At 44.3% G+C, this 18,581-nt stretch overlaps 1 protein-coding gene across 1 annotated transcript in view; it reads right to left on the minus strand.

Annotated features, from left to right (window-relative positions):
- The window catches only part of eloal (elongin A, like), an 88,003-nt gene extending 69,426 nt beyond the window's left edge, over positions 1–18,577 (minus strand). The window contains exon 1 of the mRNA XM_070884172.1: positions 18,439–18,577. Within this exon, the coding sequence (XP_070740273.1) occupies positions 18,439–18,510 (72 nt within the window). The 5' untranslated portion in view covers positions 18,511–18,577. The remainder of the gene's footprint in view (positions 1–18,438) is intronic.
- Between the last annotated feature and the right edge of the window lie 4 nt (positions 18,578–18,581).

Genomic DNA, 18,581 nt, shown 5'->3' on the forward strand with positions numbered 1-18,581 from the left:
CTCCTGATTTTGAACGCCTATCAAATCTCCTCTCAACCTTCACTGCTCTAAGGAGAACAACCCCAGCTTCTCCAGTCAATCCACGTAACTGAAGTCCCTCATCCCTGGAACCATTCTTGGAAATCTTTCCTACACCCTCACGGTTATATGTGGACTTGTATTTACTCTGTACAGCCATCAGAGGGCTCATTCCCCAGAGTTCCAAGGGATCCCATAATCCCTTGGGAGCACAGGTATTTAAGGAGGCTTCACAGGTTGGAGAGGCACTCTGGAGACCTGCAATAAAAGACTAAGGTCACACTTTACCTTGAGCTCAGTGTTCAGTCTGACTCTTTCTCTATACACTACACTCACCAAGGCCTTCATATCCTTCCTATAAAAGGTTTATCGTAAATTTGCTTTTGTACTCTGTGCCTCTATTTATGGAAGCCCAGGATCCCGTGTGCTTTTTTTAAAAAAAAAAGCACTTTCTCAACCTGCCTTGCCAACTTCAACGATCTGTGCACATATACCCCCAGGTCTCTGTTCATGCACCCTTTAGTTTATATTATCTCTCCTTATTCCTACCAAACTGTATTATTTCGTACTTTTCTGTGTTAAATTACATCTGCCGTGTATCCGTACATTCCACCAGCCTATCTATGTCATCTTGAAGTTTTTTCCACTATCCTCCTCATTGTTCACTATAGGTCCAAGTTTTGTGTCATCTGCAAATTTTGAAATAATGCCTGTACACCCAAGTCAAAGTCATTAATATGTCAAGAAAAGCAGTGGATAGTCCAGACTCCTTGGGAACACCACTGTATACCTTCTTCCAATCCGAAAAACAACCATTCACCACTACTCTGTTTCCCGTCACTTAGACAATTTCGTACCAATGCTGCCACTGTCCCTTTTATTCCATGGGCTTCAGCTTACTGGCAAGTCTGTTCTGTAACACTTCAAACGCCTTTTAGAACTCCAAGTACAACCAAATCAACTGCACTGCCCTCATCAACCTTCTGTTACAGTCCCCTATTCAAGGAGGATTGGAAGATTACAGCCAGTACCTCAATTTCAATGTTTACTTCCTTCAGCAGCCAAGGATGCATCCCATCCAGTCCTAGTGACTTATCTACTTTAAGAACCCTCTCATCAATTTTTATCCCATCTAGTATCTCAACTACCTCCTCTTTCACTATGACTTTGGCAGTATCTTCTTCCTTGGTAAAGGCAGATGTAAACTATTCATTTAATCGCCATCATCGGCAGTCCCTCGAAATCAAGGAAGACTCAAAGCGAGTCCCCAGGTGACTGTAATTCCCATATTGGACTGAACAGTCAGTCACAGGTGGGACAGACAGTCGTTGAAGGAGACAATGGGTGGGGAGCTTGCTTTGCTGAATGCTCCTTCTGCAGCCTCGCTTGATTTCTGCATGCTCTTGGCGACGAGATGCAAGGTGCTCAGCACCCTCCCAGATGCTCTTGAGCCAGGGACTCCCAGGTGTCGGTGGGGATGTTGCATTTTATCAAGGAGGCTTTGAGGGTGTCCTTGAAATGTTTCCTCTGCCCATCTGGGGATCGCCTGCCGTGTCGGAGTTCAGAGTAGAGCGCTTGCTTTGGGAGTCTTGTGTTGGGCATGCTGATGATGTGGCCTGCCCAGCGAGCTGGTCGAGTGTGGTCAGTGCTTCGATGCTGGGGACGTTGGCCTGATCGAGAACACTGATGTTGGTGCGTCTATCTTCCCAGTGGATTTGCAGGATCTTGCGGAGACATCGTTGGCGGTATTTCTCCAGTGATTTGAGGCGTCTACCTCAACCATGCCCTCTACCTCCATGCGTAGGTCTCCAATTTGGTCCCTAATCGAGCCCAGCCCTTCTCTTGTTTACTATTTATATGGCTTTTGAATTCTATTTTGTGGTAGCTGCCAATCTATTCTCATATTCTATCTTTTCCCCTCATTTCTTTTTTCACTTCCCCTCTGAACTTTCTATATTCAGCCTGGTTACCCAACATTCATAGAAATTAGTGCACAGTATTACTATTTTTGTGTGCATGTCTCTTATTGCTGCCTCACATCATTTCAACTTCAGCAGGAAAAATAGAATAGTGAGGCCCATCTGGTTCATACACAAGAGACATACCACAATAAAGGAAGGCAATAGGTGCATGATCACAGGACAGCACGAGTCATGCTAGATTAGGTCTCTTCTTTGCTCAACCCAACTATTGGCTTTCTGTCACTTCGAAGCACAACACAAACAGCTTCTATTTAACAACTAGTAGTTCAACCAAGAACAAGCAAAGCAAACACAAAATTAAACATATTCAAACATCACAGGACCAAAAATTCTAATTGTAGATGGAGTATTTAGGAGTCAGTAAAACCCACACTTTTCATGAGATCAGGCATATTTCAGTTCCTTCAGCCATTAATTAAGGCCTTAAATCAGGATTTACCCATCTTTATAAAAAAGGTCCCAAAATGAAATCATATCCCACACTAAAATGTAACCTTAAGTTTTGAGCATGCCGACATCCAAACTGAGTACATTCCCACTGGAGCAGAGAAGGCCAAGAGGACACCCAAGAGAGGTTATAATACCTGAAGGTTTGGATCATCTTTCCCTATTTACCCTATTCCCTGTGTTTGGGGATCAGTGACTATGAAAGTGAAGAGTAAGGTTAGGAGGAATTTAAGAGCATGGAATTCTTTTCCACAGAGAGTCATTGAAGCAGACACCATTACATCTTTTAAAGCGACAAAAAGTGGAGGAGAGGGGCAGTGGTATTTATGTATGATTTATCAAACAAAGAGCGATCACTAATATAACGGAGCAGATAGCCTCCTTCTGTGGTTCTATGTTTCACACAAAAAATGGCTTAGGAACATACAAATAGGAATAAGCCATTCAAGCCCCTCAAGCCTGTTCCGCCATCAATTGGATCATGGCTAATCTGTATCTTAATTCCATCTACCCATCTTGGTTGCATAACCCTTAATAACCTTGCCGAACCAAAATCTAAATCTCAGTTTTGACATTTTCAATTGACCCCTGCACCCTCAACAACTTTTTTGGGGGGGGGGGGGGGGGGAAAGAGAGTTCCAGATTTCCACTACCTGGTGTGGTGTGAAGAAGTACTTCCTGACATCACCCCTGAACAAACTAGTTCTAAATTTAAGGCCATGTCCCTTATTCTGGCCTCTCCCACCAGAGCAAATAGTTTCTCTATGTATCCCATCAACTCCTTTAACCATGATAAACACCTGAATTCGTTTACCGCTTAATCTTCCATCTTCCCTTCTTCTTCGGCAGTCCCTCGGAGTCGAGGATGACTTGTTTCCACATTTTTATAAAAAGTTCTCAGGTGACTGATGAGTCCAATGTGGACTTACAGCCTCTGTCACAGGTGGGGCGGACAGTGGTTGGAGGAAGGGGTGGGTGGGGTGCCTGGGTTGCCGCGCGCCCCTTCCACTGTCGATACTTGGCTTCAGCTTGCTCTCGGCATAGAGACGCGAGGTGTTCGGCGCCTTCCCGGATGCTTTTCCTCCACTTAGGACGGCCTTAGTCAAGGGATCCCCAGGTGTTGGTGGGGATGTTGCACTTTTTCCAAGGAGGCTTCGAGGGTGTCCTTGAAGCGTTTCCTCTGCCCTCCTAAGGCTTGCTTGCAGTGTCAGAGCTGAATAGAGCGCTTGTTTTGGGAGTCTCGTATCGGGCATGTGAACGATGTGGCTCGTCCATCAGAGCTGATAGAGAGTGGTTGATGCTGGAGATACTGGCCTGAGCGAGGACACTGACGTTGGTGTGCCTATTCTGCCAATGGATTTGCAGGATCTTGCGGAGCAACGTTGGTGGTACTTTGAGGTGCCTGCTGTACATGGTCCCTGTCTCTGAGGCATATAGGAAGGTGGGTATCATTACTGCTCTGTAGACCATGAGCTTGGCGCTGAGTTTGAGGTCCTGGTCTTCAAACACTTCCTCAGGCTGCACTGGAACACTGAAGGCAGTGTTGGACTTACTCATCGACGTCTGCCCTTGTTGACAGTAGACTCCCAAGGTTTGGGAAATGGTCCACATTGTCCAAGGCCTCATCGTGGATTTTGATAATCGAGCGGCAGTACTGTGTGGTGGGGGCAGGTTGGTAGAGGACCTTTGTCTTACAGATGTTTAGTATTCTTCTACGCTTCAGTGAAGGTGTTGACGATGGCTTGGAATTCGGTCTCAGACTGTGCGCAGACGCAGGTGTTATCTACGTACTGCAGTTCAATGACAGAGAATGGGACGACCTTGGATCTGGCCTGGAGGCGGGAGGTTGAACCGTTTCCTGTTTGTTGTGCAGATTAGCTCCACTCCAGCAGGGAGCTTACAGAGGGCGAGATGGAGCATTGCAGCAAGGAAGATCGAGAAGAGGGTTGGTGCGATGACACAGCCTTGCTTGACCTCGTTCTGAATGTGAATTGGGTCCGGTGGATCCATTGGTCAGGATCACAACTTGTATGTCATCATGAAGCAGGCGAAGGATGGTGACAAACTTTTGAGGACAACCGAATTTGAGGAGCACGCTGCATAATCCCTCACGTTTGACAGTGTCGGAGGCCTTTGTGAGGTCAAAGGCGGCCACGTAAAGAGGTTGGTGCTGTTCCCTGCATTTCTCTTGGATTTGATCTTCTATATTCAGGGGAATACAAGCCTAATTTATACAACGTGCCCAGTATCATTCTGCTGAATCTGCACTGCATCCCTCCAAGGCCACTATCCCCTTCGTAAGTTGCGGTGCCCAGAACTGAATGCAGTACTCCAGATGGGGTCTAACTAGAGCTCTGCACAGCTGCAACACAACTTTTCATCTCCTTTGTATTCCAGCCCCCTTGAGATAAAAGCCAACATTCCATCAGCCTTTTTAAATTATTTTTTTGTACCTGTTCATTAGCTTTTAGTGATTTCTGTATTTGGACCTCCAAAAACTCTGTTTATTCAGTTTCCAGCTTCTCACCATTTAGAAAAATACTGCAATCGATCTTTTAGGTCAAAAATGGATGGCCTCACACTTCTCACATTGAACTCCATTTGCCACCTCACTTAATCTATCAATGTCCCTTTACAACCTTCTGCTCCCATCTACACTATTTACTGTGCCACTTAACGTAGTGTCGTCAACAAACATCAACGATGGGTCATTGAGCCGAAACGTTAACTCTGTTTCTCTGTCTACAGATACTACCTGACCTGCTGAGTATTTCCAGCATTTTCTGTTTTTAGTTCGGATTTTCAGAATCTGCAGTATTTTACTTTTGTATTACATATACGGCTCTCTATTCCTTCATTGGAGTAATTTCTAAATATAGGTGAAAAGCTGCAGCCCCAATATAGATCCCTGGAAGACACCACTCGTCACATAGAAACATAGAAACATAGAAAATAGGTGCAGGAGTAGGTCATTCGCCCCTTCTAGCCTGCACCGCCATTCAATGAATTCATGGCTGAACATGCAACTTCAGTACCCCATTCCTGCTTTCTCACCATACCCCTTGATTCCCCTAGTAGTAAGGACTTCATCTAACTCCTTTTTGAATATATTTAGTGAATTGGCCTCAACAACTTTCTGTGGTAGAGAATTCCACAGGTTCACCACTCTCTGGGTGAAGAAATTCCTCCTCATCTCGGTCCTAAATGGCTTCCCCCTTATCCTTAGACTGTATCCCCTGGTTCTGGACTTCCCCAACATTGGGAACATTCTTCCTGCATCTAACCTGTCTAACCCCGTCAGAATTTTAAACGTTTCTATGAGGTCCCCTCTCATTCTTCTGAACTCCAGTGAATACAAGCCCAGTTGATCCAGTCTTTCTTGATAGGTCAGTCCCGCCATCCCGGGAATCAGTCTGGTGAACCTTCGCTGCACTCCCTCAATAGCAAGAATGTCCTTCCTCAGGTTAGGAGACCAAAACTGTACACAATACTCCAGGTGTGGCCTCACCAAGGCCCTGTACAATTGTAACAACACCTCCCTGCCCTTGTACTCAAATCCCCTCGCTATGAAGGCCAACATGCCATTTGCTTTCTTAACCGCCTGCTGTACCTGCATGCCAACCTTCAATGACTGATGTACCATGACACCCAGGTCTCTTTGCACCTCCCCTTTTCCTAATCTGTCACCATTCAGATAATAGTCTGTCTCTCTGTTTTTACCACCAAAGTGGATAACCTCACATTTATCCACATTATACTTCATCTGCCATGCATTTGCCCACTCACCTAACCTATCCAAGTCGCTCTGCAGCCTCATAGAATCCTCCTTGCAGCTCACACTGCCACCCAACCTAGTGTCATCCGCAAATTTGGAGATACTACATTTAATCCCCTCGTCTAAATCATTAATGTACATCCTGCCAATTGGAGTACATTCGACAAGGTATACCTACCGTCTCCTACTCCCTAACCAATTCCTTACCCAAGCCAATAGATCGCCTCCAATTCCATGCACTCTCATTTTTGTTAACATTCTCTTAGGTGAAACCTTGTCGAGTGCCTTCTGCAATTCCATACAAGTGACATCCTTCGACACTCCCTAATCCACCACGTTAATTACATCTTCAAAAAATTCAACCATGTTAATTAGTCACGATGTACCCTTCACAAACCCATGCTGGCTCTCTCTAATCAGTTTATGTTTGTCCCAACGTAGTGACTCCTGCCAACGAACCAGAAGCTACCTGAAGCTGCCGAGGCATTCTGCGCACAACGGTCAGGTCCCAAATTTTAAAAATAATGGGCCTGAAATCATATGAAGTGCACAAGTGCCCTTAGGCGCCCAGTAAGTTCCGGGTTTAGGTATGCGAAGCACATGCGCCTAAACTCGGAACTTACGATCGGAGATCCACTGCATCCGAAGGAAAAGGGCCTCCGCCGACGGAGAGTTGGACTCTTTGCCCAACTCCTGCCCAGCAAATGTCCTTCAAATTCTTATGCCTGCTAAAAGCAGGAGTAAGGTCTGTTTTTATCAGGGTAAGAGTTTTAAAACATACCCTCTCCATTAAGGAAAGTTTATTTTTAACACTGTTAAAACATATTTTAAACATTTCAAAAAAATAAATGTTTGTATTAAATATTTAATTATATTGCATTTTAATTCATTTTAAATTTGCAATGTGTTTTTTAAATGTATATGTGTTTGTGTGTTTTGGGGGTATTCCCATTCATACTTATGGCAGCTCCGTAGAAACAGAACTCACCAAATGCATGAATGGGAATATCCTCATTTTGATAGGTTGGGCCGGCCCACGTGATCCCAGCGATGTGTACAAACCACTTAAGTCCCTGGGATGCGTGGGTCTCTCGGCAGGCCTCTGCATACAGGCCCAGAACCAGAAGTCTCCTAACCTCTGGGGCCACCATGTACTTTCGGTCAGAGGCATCCGCCCGTGGGAAGCCTCCGACCGCAATTTCTGGGCCACGTTCACCACAACAGATCGGAGAAGTGCTGAAGCACATCACTAATAAAAATTCATTCAGGTTACTATGGCTGGACTAATTTAACTTTGTTTCATGAATAGTTTGATTAATATGTTACTAGGTTGCGTTAATGTTACTGGTGATTTTTCCAGTTTAAGACCCACTGTCTCGAAAGACAAACAACTTTAAAAAATAAACTCACACCGAATTTTATTTAAAATTAACGGTTCTAACAGAATTTTCTAAATCCACTTCTTTATTCCTCATTTTGGGAAGCTCGACGACAACAAACAAAAAAGCTAGAATTGCGCATGCGCAACGACTTCTGGTTCGTTGGCAGCAGTCGTGTCCTTGTCCATATGCACAGCCACTCTGTCCCTAATAACAGATTCTCATAGCTTCCCCAACAGACATTCGACCAATAAGTGTATTTTCTAGTTTATCTCTCCGATCTTTCTTAAATAATGGCAATTTTTCAATCCAAGGAGACAATTCCAGAATCAAGAGTATTTTGAAAGATCATGACTTACACTTCTGGATTTCCTCATCTTTTAATACCCTGGGGTGGAAACCATTGGGTCCTGGAGATTTGTCTATCTTTCATCTCATTAGTTTCTCCATCACCATTTAAAAAAAAAACTTATATTGAATCTAGTTAGTTTCTCCGCTTGATTTATTTTTAGTTTTTCTCATATCTCTGGTATTTATCCTCATCCTCCACTGTGAAGACCGATACAAAAGAGTTACTTAGTAAGGCTGCCATTTCCCGATTACCAATTACAATATAACCTGTGTCTGCCATTAAGGAGTTCACATTACTCTTCATAACCTTCTTTCGTTTCACATATTTGTTAAAAACCTTCAGTGGTGTCCTGACTATCCCTCGCAAGCCTTTTCTCATATTCCTTTTTGTAGACCTTACTACTTTTAGTATCCCTTAGCCGTTCTTTATATCTCTCCCGCGGAATCTCTATGCTTCGCCTTCGTACAAGCTTAATTTGTTTCAACAAACAGCAGCAGCATCTATTGCTATTAATACTTGTGTAATGTGCACCAAACTATGACTTAGTTATACTTATGTTAAACAACTTAAAAGATAAACACGTTTGCAGTATCAGTGATCATAGTATGTATTAAAACACATTGAGGGAATACTACATCAGACAATGTGGCATACAACAGCAACTTGTATTTATCTAGTGTCTTTAACGTAGTAAAACTTGCCAAGGTGCTTAATAGGAGCAATTATCAAACAACTCAAGCGATTATGACATTGAGCAACACAAGCAGACACGAGGACAGAAAAGCAAAAGTTTAATCAAAGAGGTAGGTTTTAAGGAGCGTCTTAAAGAGAGGTCGATGGGCAGTTAGGGTTAGGGAGGGAATGCCTGAGCTTCGAGCAGCTGAAGGCAATGTCGCCAATGGTGGAGCTACGAAAATTGGGAAAGTACAATAGGCCAGAATTGGAGGAGCACAGAGATCCAAGAGGGTTGTAGCACTGGAGCAGGTTACAGAGATAGGCAGGGGCAAGGCATGGAGGGATTTGAAAACAAGGATGAGGAGTTTGAAATTGAGGCGTTGCGGACCAGGAGCCAATGTAGGTCAGCGAGCACAGGAGTGATGGGTGAACGGGACTTGGTGCAAGTTAGGACACGGGCATTAGAGTTTTGGATAAGCTCAAGGTTTACAGAGGGTGTAGGTAGGAGGCCAGCCAGCAGAACATTGGAATAGTCGAGCCTAGAGGTAACAAACGCATGGATGAGGTTTCAGCAGATGAGCTGAGGCAAGGCAGAAATGGGTGATACTATGGAAGTGGAAGTAGGCGGTTTTGGTGAGGAGAGGATATGGGGGCGGAAGCTCAGTTCAGAGTCAAGTAGGACGCCAAGGTTGTGAACAGTCTGGTTCAGCCTCAGACAGTGGCCAGGGAGAGTGATGGAGTCGGTGACTAGGGAACAGAGTACTGTGGCGGAGACCGACGACAATGATTTCAGTCTTCCCAATATTTAATTGGGGGAAATTTCTGCTCATCCAATACTGTATGTCAAAAAAGCAGTGTGACAAATCAGAGGCAGTGGAGGGCAAAGCTGGGTATAGTCAGTGGCATGTGAAGCATGATGTGTTTTCAGATGAAGTTGCCGAGGGGGCAAAGGATAGATCCTTGGAGGATTCCAGAGGTTACCGTGCATGAGTGGGAAGAGAAGCCATTGCAGGTGATTCTCTGGCTATGACTAGATAGATATGAATGGAACCAGGCAAGTGCAGTCCCACCCAGCTGGACAACAGAGTAGAGGTGTTGGAGAATGGCGTGGCTAAACATGTCAAAGGCTGCAGCAAGGTTAAGAAGGATGAGGAGAGATAGTTTACCATGGTCAAATTACATAGGATGCAAGTTGTGGCTTTGATAAAGGCTGTTTTAATTCTGTGGCAGGTCAGAAACCTGATTGGAGGGGTTCAAACATATAGTTTGTTTCAAGCATATATATTTACGAAGTAGATCAGAAGCAAAAATGATATGAAACACGGATTTTTTGTGGCTTCATTGTCATTTAAACAATTTTATATATTTGCCATGAGATTTTAAGAGTAAGATGTTTTTTTTTAAATCTTGGATTCATAAAGACTTAATATAGCAAAATATGCCAGCACAATTTACCATTGGGAGTCACGCAAAAGGAGAGAACATGGTGGCAAGATGGCTGAAGGCTCCAACATCAAAAGATAGATTTGGATTTATATAGCGCCTTTCACGACCACCAGATGTCTCAAAGCACTTTACAGCCAATGAAGTACAAAGGTTAAACAAGTAGAGGGAGAGCGAAAAGCACATTAGGCCAGATTTGGAAAAAAGGAGGACATCAACAGGGATTAAAGAGCTGAATGAGATCACAGAGTTAGGCTGGAACAAGGCCATAGAAAGATTTGCATTCAGGATGGCCTTTTTCATTGATAGGCAATAGGAAGGGGAAATCAGTTGCGGTGGTCAAGGACACAGATGATAGATAAGCAGAACTAGTGAAGTTCTAGATTAATCAACTCTACTCAACTGCTAACCGTCTTCTTAAACCCCTCTCCGCTGTCTCCATCACATTCACCTCCAACAACAAGTGTGAGGAGCTCATGGACTTCTTTGTATCAAAGACTGAGACCATCCGATCAGCTGCCTCTGCCACTTCCCTTCCTTCCCCTAGTTCACCAGGCCAAACTTCCTCTGAGATTCCCCCCTGTACTAGCCCTGAACTTGCATCTCTCCAGTTTCTCTCTGATCTCCCCTCTTGACCTCTCCATACTCATCTTGTCCATGAGACCCACTTCCTGTGTAATGAGACAGGAATAATAAACGATCTCCTAGTAAAAGATCCCCTCAGAATGAGTGATCACAGTATGGTTGAATTTGTAATACAGACTGAGGGTGAGGAAGTAGTGTCTCAAACGAGCATACTATGCTTAAACAAAGGGGACTACAATGGGATGAGGGCAGAGTTAGCTAAAGTAGACTAGGAACACAGACTAAACGGTGGCACAATTGAGGGACAGTGAAGGACTTTTAAGGAGCTCTTTCATAGTGCTCAACAAAAATATATTCCAGTGAAATAGAAGGGTAGTAAGAGAAGGGATAACCAGCCGTGGATAACCAAGGAAATAAAGGAGAGTATCAAATTAAAAACCAATGCGTATAAGGTGGCCAAGGTTAGTGGGAAACTAGAAGATTGGGAAAATTTTAAACGACAGCAAAGAATGACTAAGAAAGCAATAAAGAAAGGAAAGATAGATTACGAAAGTAAACTTGCGCAAAATATAAAAACAGATAGTAAAAGCTTTTACCGATATATAAAACGGAAGAGAGTGACTAAAGTAAATGTTGGTCCCTTAGAAAATGAGAAGGGGGATTTAATAATGGGAAATGTGGAAATGGCTGAGACCTTAAACAATTATTTTGCTTCGGTCTTCACAGTGGAAGACACAAAAACCATGCCAAAAATTGCTGGTCATCGGAATGTGGGAAGGGAGGACCTTGAGACAATCACTATCACTAGGGGGGGTAGTGCTGGACAGGCTAATGGGACTCAAAGTAGACAAGTCCCCTGGTCCTGATGAAATGCATCCCAGGGTATTAAAAGAGATGGCGGAAGTTATAGCAGATGCATTCGTTATAATCTACCAAAATTCTCTGGACTCTGGGGAGGTACCAGCAGATTGGAAAGCAGCTAATGTAACGCCTCTGTTTAAAAATGGGGGCAGACAAAATGCAGGTAACTATAGGCCGGTTAGTTTAACATCTGTAGTGGGGAAAATGCTTGAAGCTATCATTAAGAAAGAAATAGCGGGACATCTAGATAGGAATAGTGCAATCAAGCAGACGCAACATGGATTCATGAAGAGGAAATCATATTTAACTAATTTACTGTAATTCTTTGAGGATACAACGAGCATGGTGGATAGAGATATACCGATGGATGTGGTGTATTTAGATTTCCAAAAGGCATTCGATAAGGTGCCACACAAAAGGTTACTGCAGAAGATAAAGGTACGCGGAGTCAGAGGAAATGTATTAGCATGGATAGAGAATTGGCTGGCTAACAGAAAGCAGAGAGTCGGGATAAATGGGTCCTTTTCAGGTTGGAAATCGGTGGTTAGTGGTGTGCCACAGGGATCGGTGCTGGGACCACAACTGTTTACAATATACATAGATGACCTGGAAGAGGGGACAGAGTGTAGTGTAACAAAATTTGCAGATGACGCAAAGATTAGTGGGAAAGCGGGTTGTGTAGAGGACACAGAGGCTGCAAAGAGATTTAGATAGGTTAAGCGAATGGGCTAAGGTTTGGCAGATGGAATACAATGTCAGAAAATGTGAGGTCATCAACCTTGGAAAAAAAAAACAGTAAAAGGGAATATTATTTGAATGGGGAGAAATTACAACATGCTGAAGTGCAGAGGGACCTGGGGGTCCTTGTACATGAATCCCAAAAAGTTAGTTTGCAGGTGCAACAGGTAATCAGGAAGGCGAATGGAATGTTGGCCTTCATTGCGAGAGGGATGGAGTACAAAAGCAGGGAGGTCCTGCTGCAACTGTACAGGGCATTGGTGAGGCCGCACCTGGAGTACTGCATGCAGTTTTGGTCACCTTACTTAAGGAAGGATATACTAGCCTTGGAGGGGGTACAGAGACGATTCAATAGGCTGATTCCGGAGATGAGGGGGTTACCTTATGATGATAGATTGAGTAGACTGGGTCTTTATTCATTGGAGTTCAGAAGGATGAGGGGTGATCTTATAGAAACATTTAAAATAATGAAAGGGATAGACAAGATAGAGGCAGAGAGGTTGTTTCCACTGGTCGGGGAGACTAGAACTAGGGGGCACAGCCTCAAAATAAGGGGAGCCAATTTAAAACCAGTTGAGAAGGAATTTCTTCTCCCAGAGGGTTGTGAATCTGTGGAATTCTCTGCCCAAGGAAGCAGTTGAGGCTAGCCCATTGAATTTATTCAAATCACAGATAGATAAATTTTTAACCAATAAGGGAATTAAGGGTTATGGGGAGCGGGCGGGTAAGTGGAGCTGAGTCCACGGCCAGATCAGCCATGATCTTGTTGAATGGCGGAGCAGGCTCGAGGGGCTAGATGGCCTACTCCTGTTCCTAATTCTTATGTTCTTATGTTCCTGCTCTCTTGACCCTATTCCCACTAAACTGCTGCCCATCCGACTTCCTTTTCTGGCTCCCATGTTAGCTGACATTGTTAACGGTTCTCTCTCCTCAGGTACAGTCCCCCTCTCCTTCAAATCTCCCGTCATCTCCTCTCTTCTCAAAAACACAACTCGACCTCATCGTGTTTGCAAGCTACCACCCCATCTCCAAAATCCTTGAACATGTTGTCGCCTCCCAAATCTGTGCCCATCTTTCCCAGAATACCATGTTTGAATCCCTTCAATCCAGTATCCGCCCCTGCCACAGTACTAAACCGGCACTCAAAGTCACAAATGATATCCTTTGAGAGTGTGATAAGGGTAAACTATCCTCCCCATCCTTCTCGACCTGTCTGCAACCTTTGACAGTTGACCACTCCATCCTCCTCCACTGCCTCTCCACCATCGTCCAGTTGGGTGGGACTGCACTCGCCTGGTTCCATTCCTACTTATCGAATCAAAGCCAGAAAATCACCTGCAACGGCTTCTCTCCCCACTCTCGCATAGTTACCTCTGGTGTCCCTCAAGGATCGATCCTTGGCCCCCTCCTATTTCTCATCTATATGCTGCCCCTTGGTGACATCTGAAAACATGGCATCAGTTTCCACATGTACTCTGATGACACCCAAGCTCTACCTCCCCACCACTTCTCTCGATCCCTCCACAGTCTTTAAATCGTCAGACTGCTTGTCCGACATCCAGTACTACATGAGCAGTAATTTTCTTCAATTAAATATTGGGAAGACTGAAGCCATTGTCTTTGGTCCCTGCCACAAACTCCGTTCCCTAACCACCGATTCCATCTCTCTCCCTAGCATTTGTCTGAGGCTGAATCATACTGTTCGCAACCTTGGTCATCCAAAACTCAGCAGCCCGTATCTTAACTCACACCAAGTCCTGTTCACCGATCACCCATGCTCACTGACCTCCATTGGATTTCAAAATTCGCATCCTCGTTTACAAATCCCCCTATGGCCTTTCTCCTCCACCCCACCCAGAAATATGTTTGCTCCTCAAATTCTGCCCTCTTGAGCATCCCTGATTATAATCGTTCAATCATCGGTAGCCGTGTCTTCAGCTGCCTAGGCCCCAAGATCTGGAACTCCCTCCCTGAATCTCCCCGCCTCACCTCCTTTAAGATGCTCCTTAAAACCTACCTCTTTGACCAAGCTTTTGGTCATCTGCCATATTTCTTCTTATATGGCTTGGTGTCAAACCTTTGTCTTATAACACTCATGTCAAACGCCTTGGGACATTTTATTACGTTAAAGATGCTGCAAGTTGTCATTGTTGATAGCCAACTGCTTGCAACAGTCATCAGCTGTGAGAATGATAGCTTTAAGAAACTTGAATAGGAAGTTATTAGTAAGGGTTCGGGAATGCACTTGCCAATGACAATCCTACAGTAATAGAGCAGAACGTAATAACGCAGCCATTCATTACACTTGCCCACAGACTTTCTATGGGCTTTTGCACTGGAACTTGCTGTGATTAGAATACCATTTCAGTACACCACCCTCTGCAGGGGATCGGAGACTTGTGTGGACAGGGTAAGCAACTGTGCATCTCCTTAACCAATCAGATTAAAGAATGATTACTGAGCAGCACAGAGTCTAAACCAGGAAGTGTCAATTAAGAATATTTAACATCAAATCAGCTCCAAACAAACAAAAAACAGCAACTTCATTCCCTGCCATGCATTTCAATGCTGTGTCTCTCAGCGAGATACCATTATGACAAAGTTTCTGAAGGAACAGGGCAACTCGGACAGCGACTTCCTGATTTGTGCGTTTAACTGCGCATGTGCGGTCGCTGGAAATTGCTGTCCAATTTACACTTTAATAACAGTGAGCGCTGAAAGCCTCCCCTTTATATCAACCGACAAAGGTTTCAGAGAGTTGAGTCAAATCTGGCAACAGACAAGGATGTCAGTCATTCGTAATCTGCACTTGAGCCTGTGACACTCAGATTTGAGAACACAGGGAGCAGCAGGAGTGGACGACTACAAAGGTTTGGATGGAAATAAGGGCATTGAAAACAGAAACAAGGAACTTTCAGTAGGTCAATAAGAGTGGAGAACCAGAAAAGAACAAACTTGCATTTTGAATGACACCTTTCATGACCTCAGGACATCCCAAAACACTTCACAGCCAATTAAAACACTTTTGAAGTTACAGGTTGTAATGCAAGGAAATGTGGCAGCCAAATTGCACCCAAAGTCCCAGCAACAGCAATGAGTAAAATGACTAGATAATCTGGTTTTACTGATGGTGATTGAGGGATAAATATTTGCATCATCATAGGCAGTCCCTCGAATCGAGGATGACTTGCTTCCACGTCAAAAAGTTCACAGGTGTTTCAATGAAGGACCTAAAATTCCAAGTCCTGAACTAAATCTTGAAGGGTGGAAGATGCCTGTGCGTGGATTTTTTTAAATGTGTGGTGGCCACCAGCCACCACACGGGCAACGATTAACCAAGACGACTGGAGACCAGCTTTGCTGAACAGGCCTAGTGCACAGGCCTAGTGCACACACATATCGCAGTGTGGGATAGCCTATGCCTCCCCTGGGCCCACGCCTCTTCTGGGCTCCGATCACGGCCCTCTACAATCTCTCGCCATTCCTTCACCCTGACCTCGCCACTCCTGCCCACGATCTCGGTGACGTCCCTCTTCACTGCCGTTGCTCTCCTGCTCCAGCATGTGCTGCTCCCTGGAGTGCTATGCCTCCACACTGATCCTGCCATTCCCTGCCTGCTCCGATGGTGCTCGGCCCCTGGCCATCGGAGCAGGCCAGGGAGCGGAAGGAGCAGTATGACGGCCTGGCCCAGCAGGCTGAGCAGCCCGCGGCCTGTGAGCACCATCGGAGCAGGCCAGGGAACGGCAGGATCAGTGTGACGGCCTGGCCCAGTAAATATTTGCAGGACACTAGGAAAACTCCCCTGCTCTTCTTTAAGTAGTGCCATTGAATCTTTTAAGTTTACTCGAGAAAGCAAATAGGGCCTTGGTTTCACAGCTCATTCAAAACAAGGGATGAGGTTGGAGTGAATGCCAGAAAGGGAGCTGGGAGTAGATTTGAGAGCTTTACCACTGTGGGCACATGACATAATGGCTTTAATATGGGGAGGAATGGTATCACTGTCAGCGAGAAAGAATTTGGTTAGATCTAGGATGTCAATGGATTCATCAAGGACTAAGTCATGGATGGGAAGGGTCTCATTTGCAAGGGAGCAGGCATTTTAAAGGGACAAGTGGACTGATGGTGGAAGGACTGTTAAAGGGAAGCAATGGGCTGGCGAGGGGAGAGAGAAACAGGAAAAATCTATAGAAGTTTACACCAGGTGACTTGTTGGGCTGAATGGACTGTTTCTGTGCTGTAAATACTATGTGACTATGAGTGGGGTTGGGGGAAATGATAGTGTGCTACTTTGGGACAACCAATAGAGCCAATTAGCACAGCAGAGCATCTCTAGGGCAAAGCAGAGCGAAGCCATGGACTCAAGCAGGAGGAACTTGAGCCGGTGAAGCAGATGAAAGATCGATCAGCGTAGAATTGGCAATAGGGGTATGTTGCAGTGAGACATGTAAAGTGGTGAGAGTTAATGGCTGGAGTAATACACTTTTAAATTAAAAGTAACACACACTACTTTATTACTCCTTTACCTGCATGATCTTCTACCATTCCCCCCACCACCCCACCACTTTCAGATTGATAAGTGTGCAGCCACTGGTTCAACCAGTGCAAGCCAAAAATGATCTTGGAATATCAGGTAGCTACCATGCAGAATAGGTACATTATGTTCTCATGCTTCTGCCTCCATAGCCATCCTCTAACTTACTAGAAAAGCCACAACTGAATACGTGACAAGAAGCTGAACTTGCATAAAATACTCCAAATGCATACGGCTTACCAAGCAGACCGAATCACGTTTGTACAAATTTACTTGGCTACCACTCAAGTTCACACTATTGTCAAGAAACAGGTTCAGGCCAATGCAGACACTACCAGCTGAGCCTACTTGGCAAGAATCTCAGTTTTCTTATCCATAGACAATAGGTGGCTAAGCAGAAGTTGTTTCTCCCAGAAACTGAACAATAAGTAATTGTTTTGGATAACCGAAGAGCACCTCACACCAATTGTGTTAAAAAGCTCTTTGATCTCGATCGGTGAAGAGGGAGGTTTAAAAAGAGACACACAGAAAATGAAGCATTAGAAAGAGGAAAGCTGCAAAAGCACTCAGATTCATTAAAGGGAAAGTTTGTGAGCTAGCACAGAGGTGAAGAGGTTAGAAATGCAGACACTTTGCTTATGTCAAGTAAGCTGATGTGGGGGAAGCACACTACTTTTTTTATTGGATATTAAATGAAGATATTGTTGTACCAATTGAATGGCGACTCTGATCCTACCCTTGTGCTCTACATGTCAAAAAAAAGCAGCTCGTTGATTCATATCAAACTTGGTTTCACCAACTGTTTATTTCATCTACCTTCAGGAGCATGACGTATCCTCGGAAAGGACACAAAAATCCAGTCCAGGTCATAAGACTGTGTCACCATTACATTACTAGTGTGTTGAAGATTATACAAGTAGATACAGGACTATGTCAGGCAGCTCCAATAAAACTGCCAGACTCAAACCACTTATGGGAACAACAGAACCCAAGAAAGTATTTATGGAAGACCCAAATTTGTAACATCACTTAATTTGCAAAAATGGTTGATGTTCTTTTCAGGAAACAGATAATTTAGACAGCAGGAGGGCTGATCAGATTTATCAAGTGATACAGGACCATATAGGACCAAAGTAGCCCACAATTTTACCACCAGAAATGAAAGATGGAATGCTGGGTATACCTTCAGCTAACATTCCTATGCCCAGACTGCATTTTCAGTGCAATTATAGGTCATCAGTCTCTATTCAGAAGTGTTTTTAAATTGCAAACTTTTTTTGGGGGGGGCGGGGAGTCTATGTCAGTTTTCTTACAGCCACTGAGCCAGCTTTTGGTAGTTTGTCTAGATTGCCATCCTTCATATACACATTCTACATATAATTAAGTAAACCATACAAAGGGCCCAAATAATTTTCAGGTAGCAACTGAATAGATTTTGTTGCCTACTTTAACTCTAATTCCATGAAGTAGAACAGAGTAACACATTGGTATAAGATTTCGCCACATCAACCCGAGAATTGAATTAGTTGCTCCATTTCCTTCCTGAGCACTGAAGTACCCCAGACCTCACTTCTGCCTGTGTAGGTAACAATGTTGTGAACAATTGCAATACGGGGACAGTTCACGTTGGAACTTTTACCCCACAAACACACCTTATTTGGGTCGCTGACCTCGACGAGTCGTTCTTTCAGATGCAATATATTTTGCACTATCTCTTCTGCCATACTTGACTCCTTCAGACTGAGCACACAGGCTCACCTGAGGCTGCTGCTGTAAGTGAGCTGAGCTCCACTCC

Source organism: Pristiophorus japonicus, chromosome 7 (assembly GCF_044704955.1).
Source record: "Pristiophorus japonicus isolate sPriJap1 chromosome 7, sPriJap1.hap1, whole genome shotgun sequence".
NCBI classification, from domain to species: domain Eukaryota; kingdom Metazoa; phylum Chordata; class Chondrichthyes; family Pristiophoridae; genus Pristiophorus; species Pristiophorus japonicus.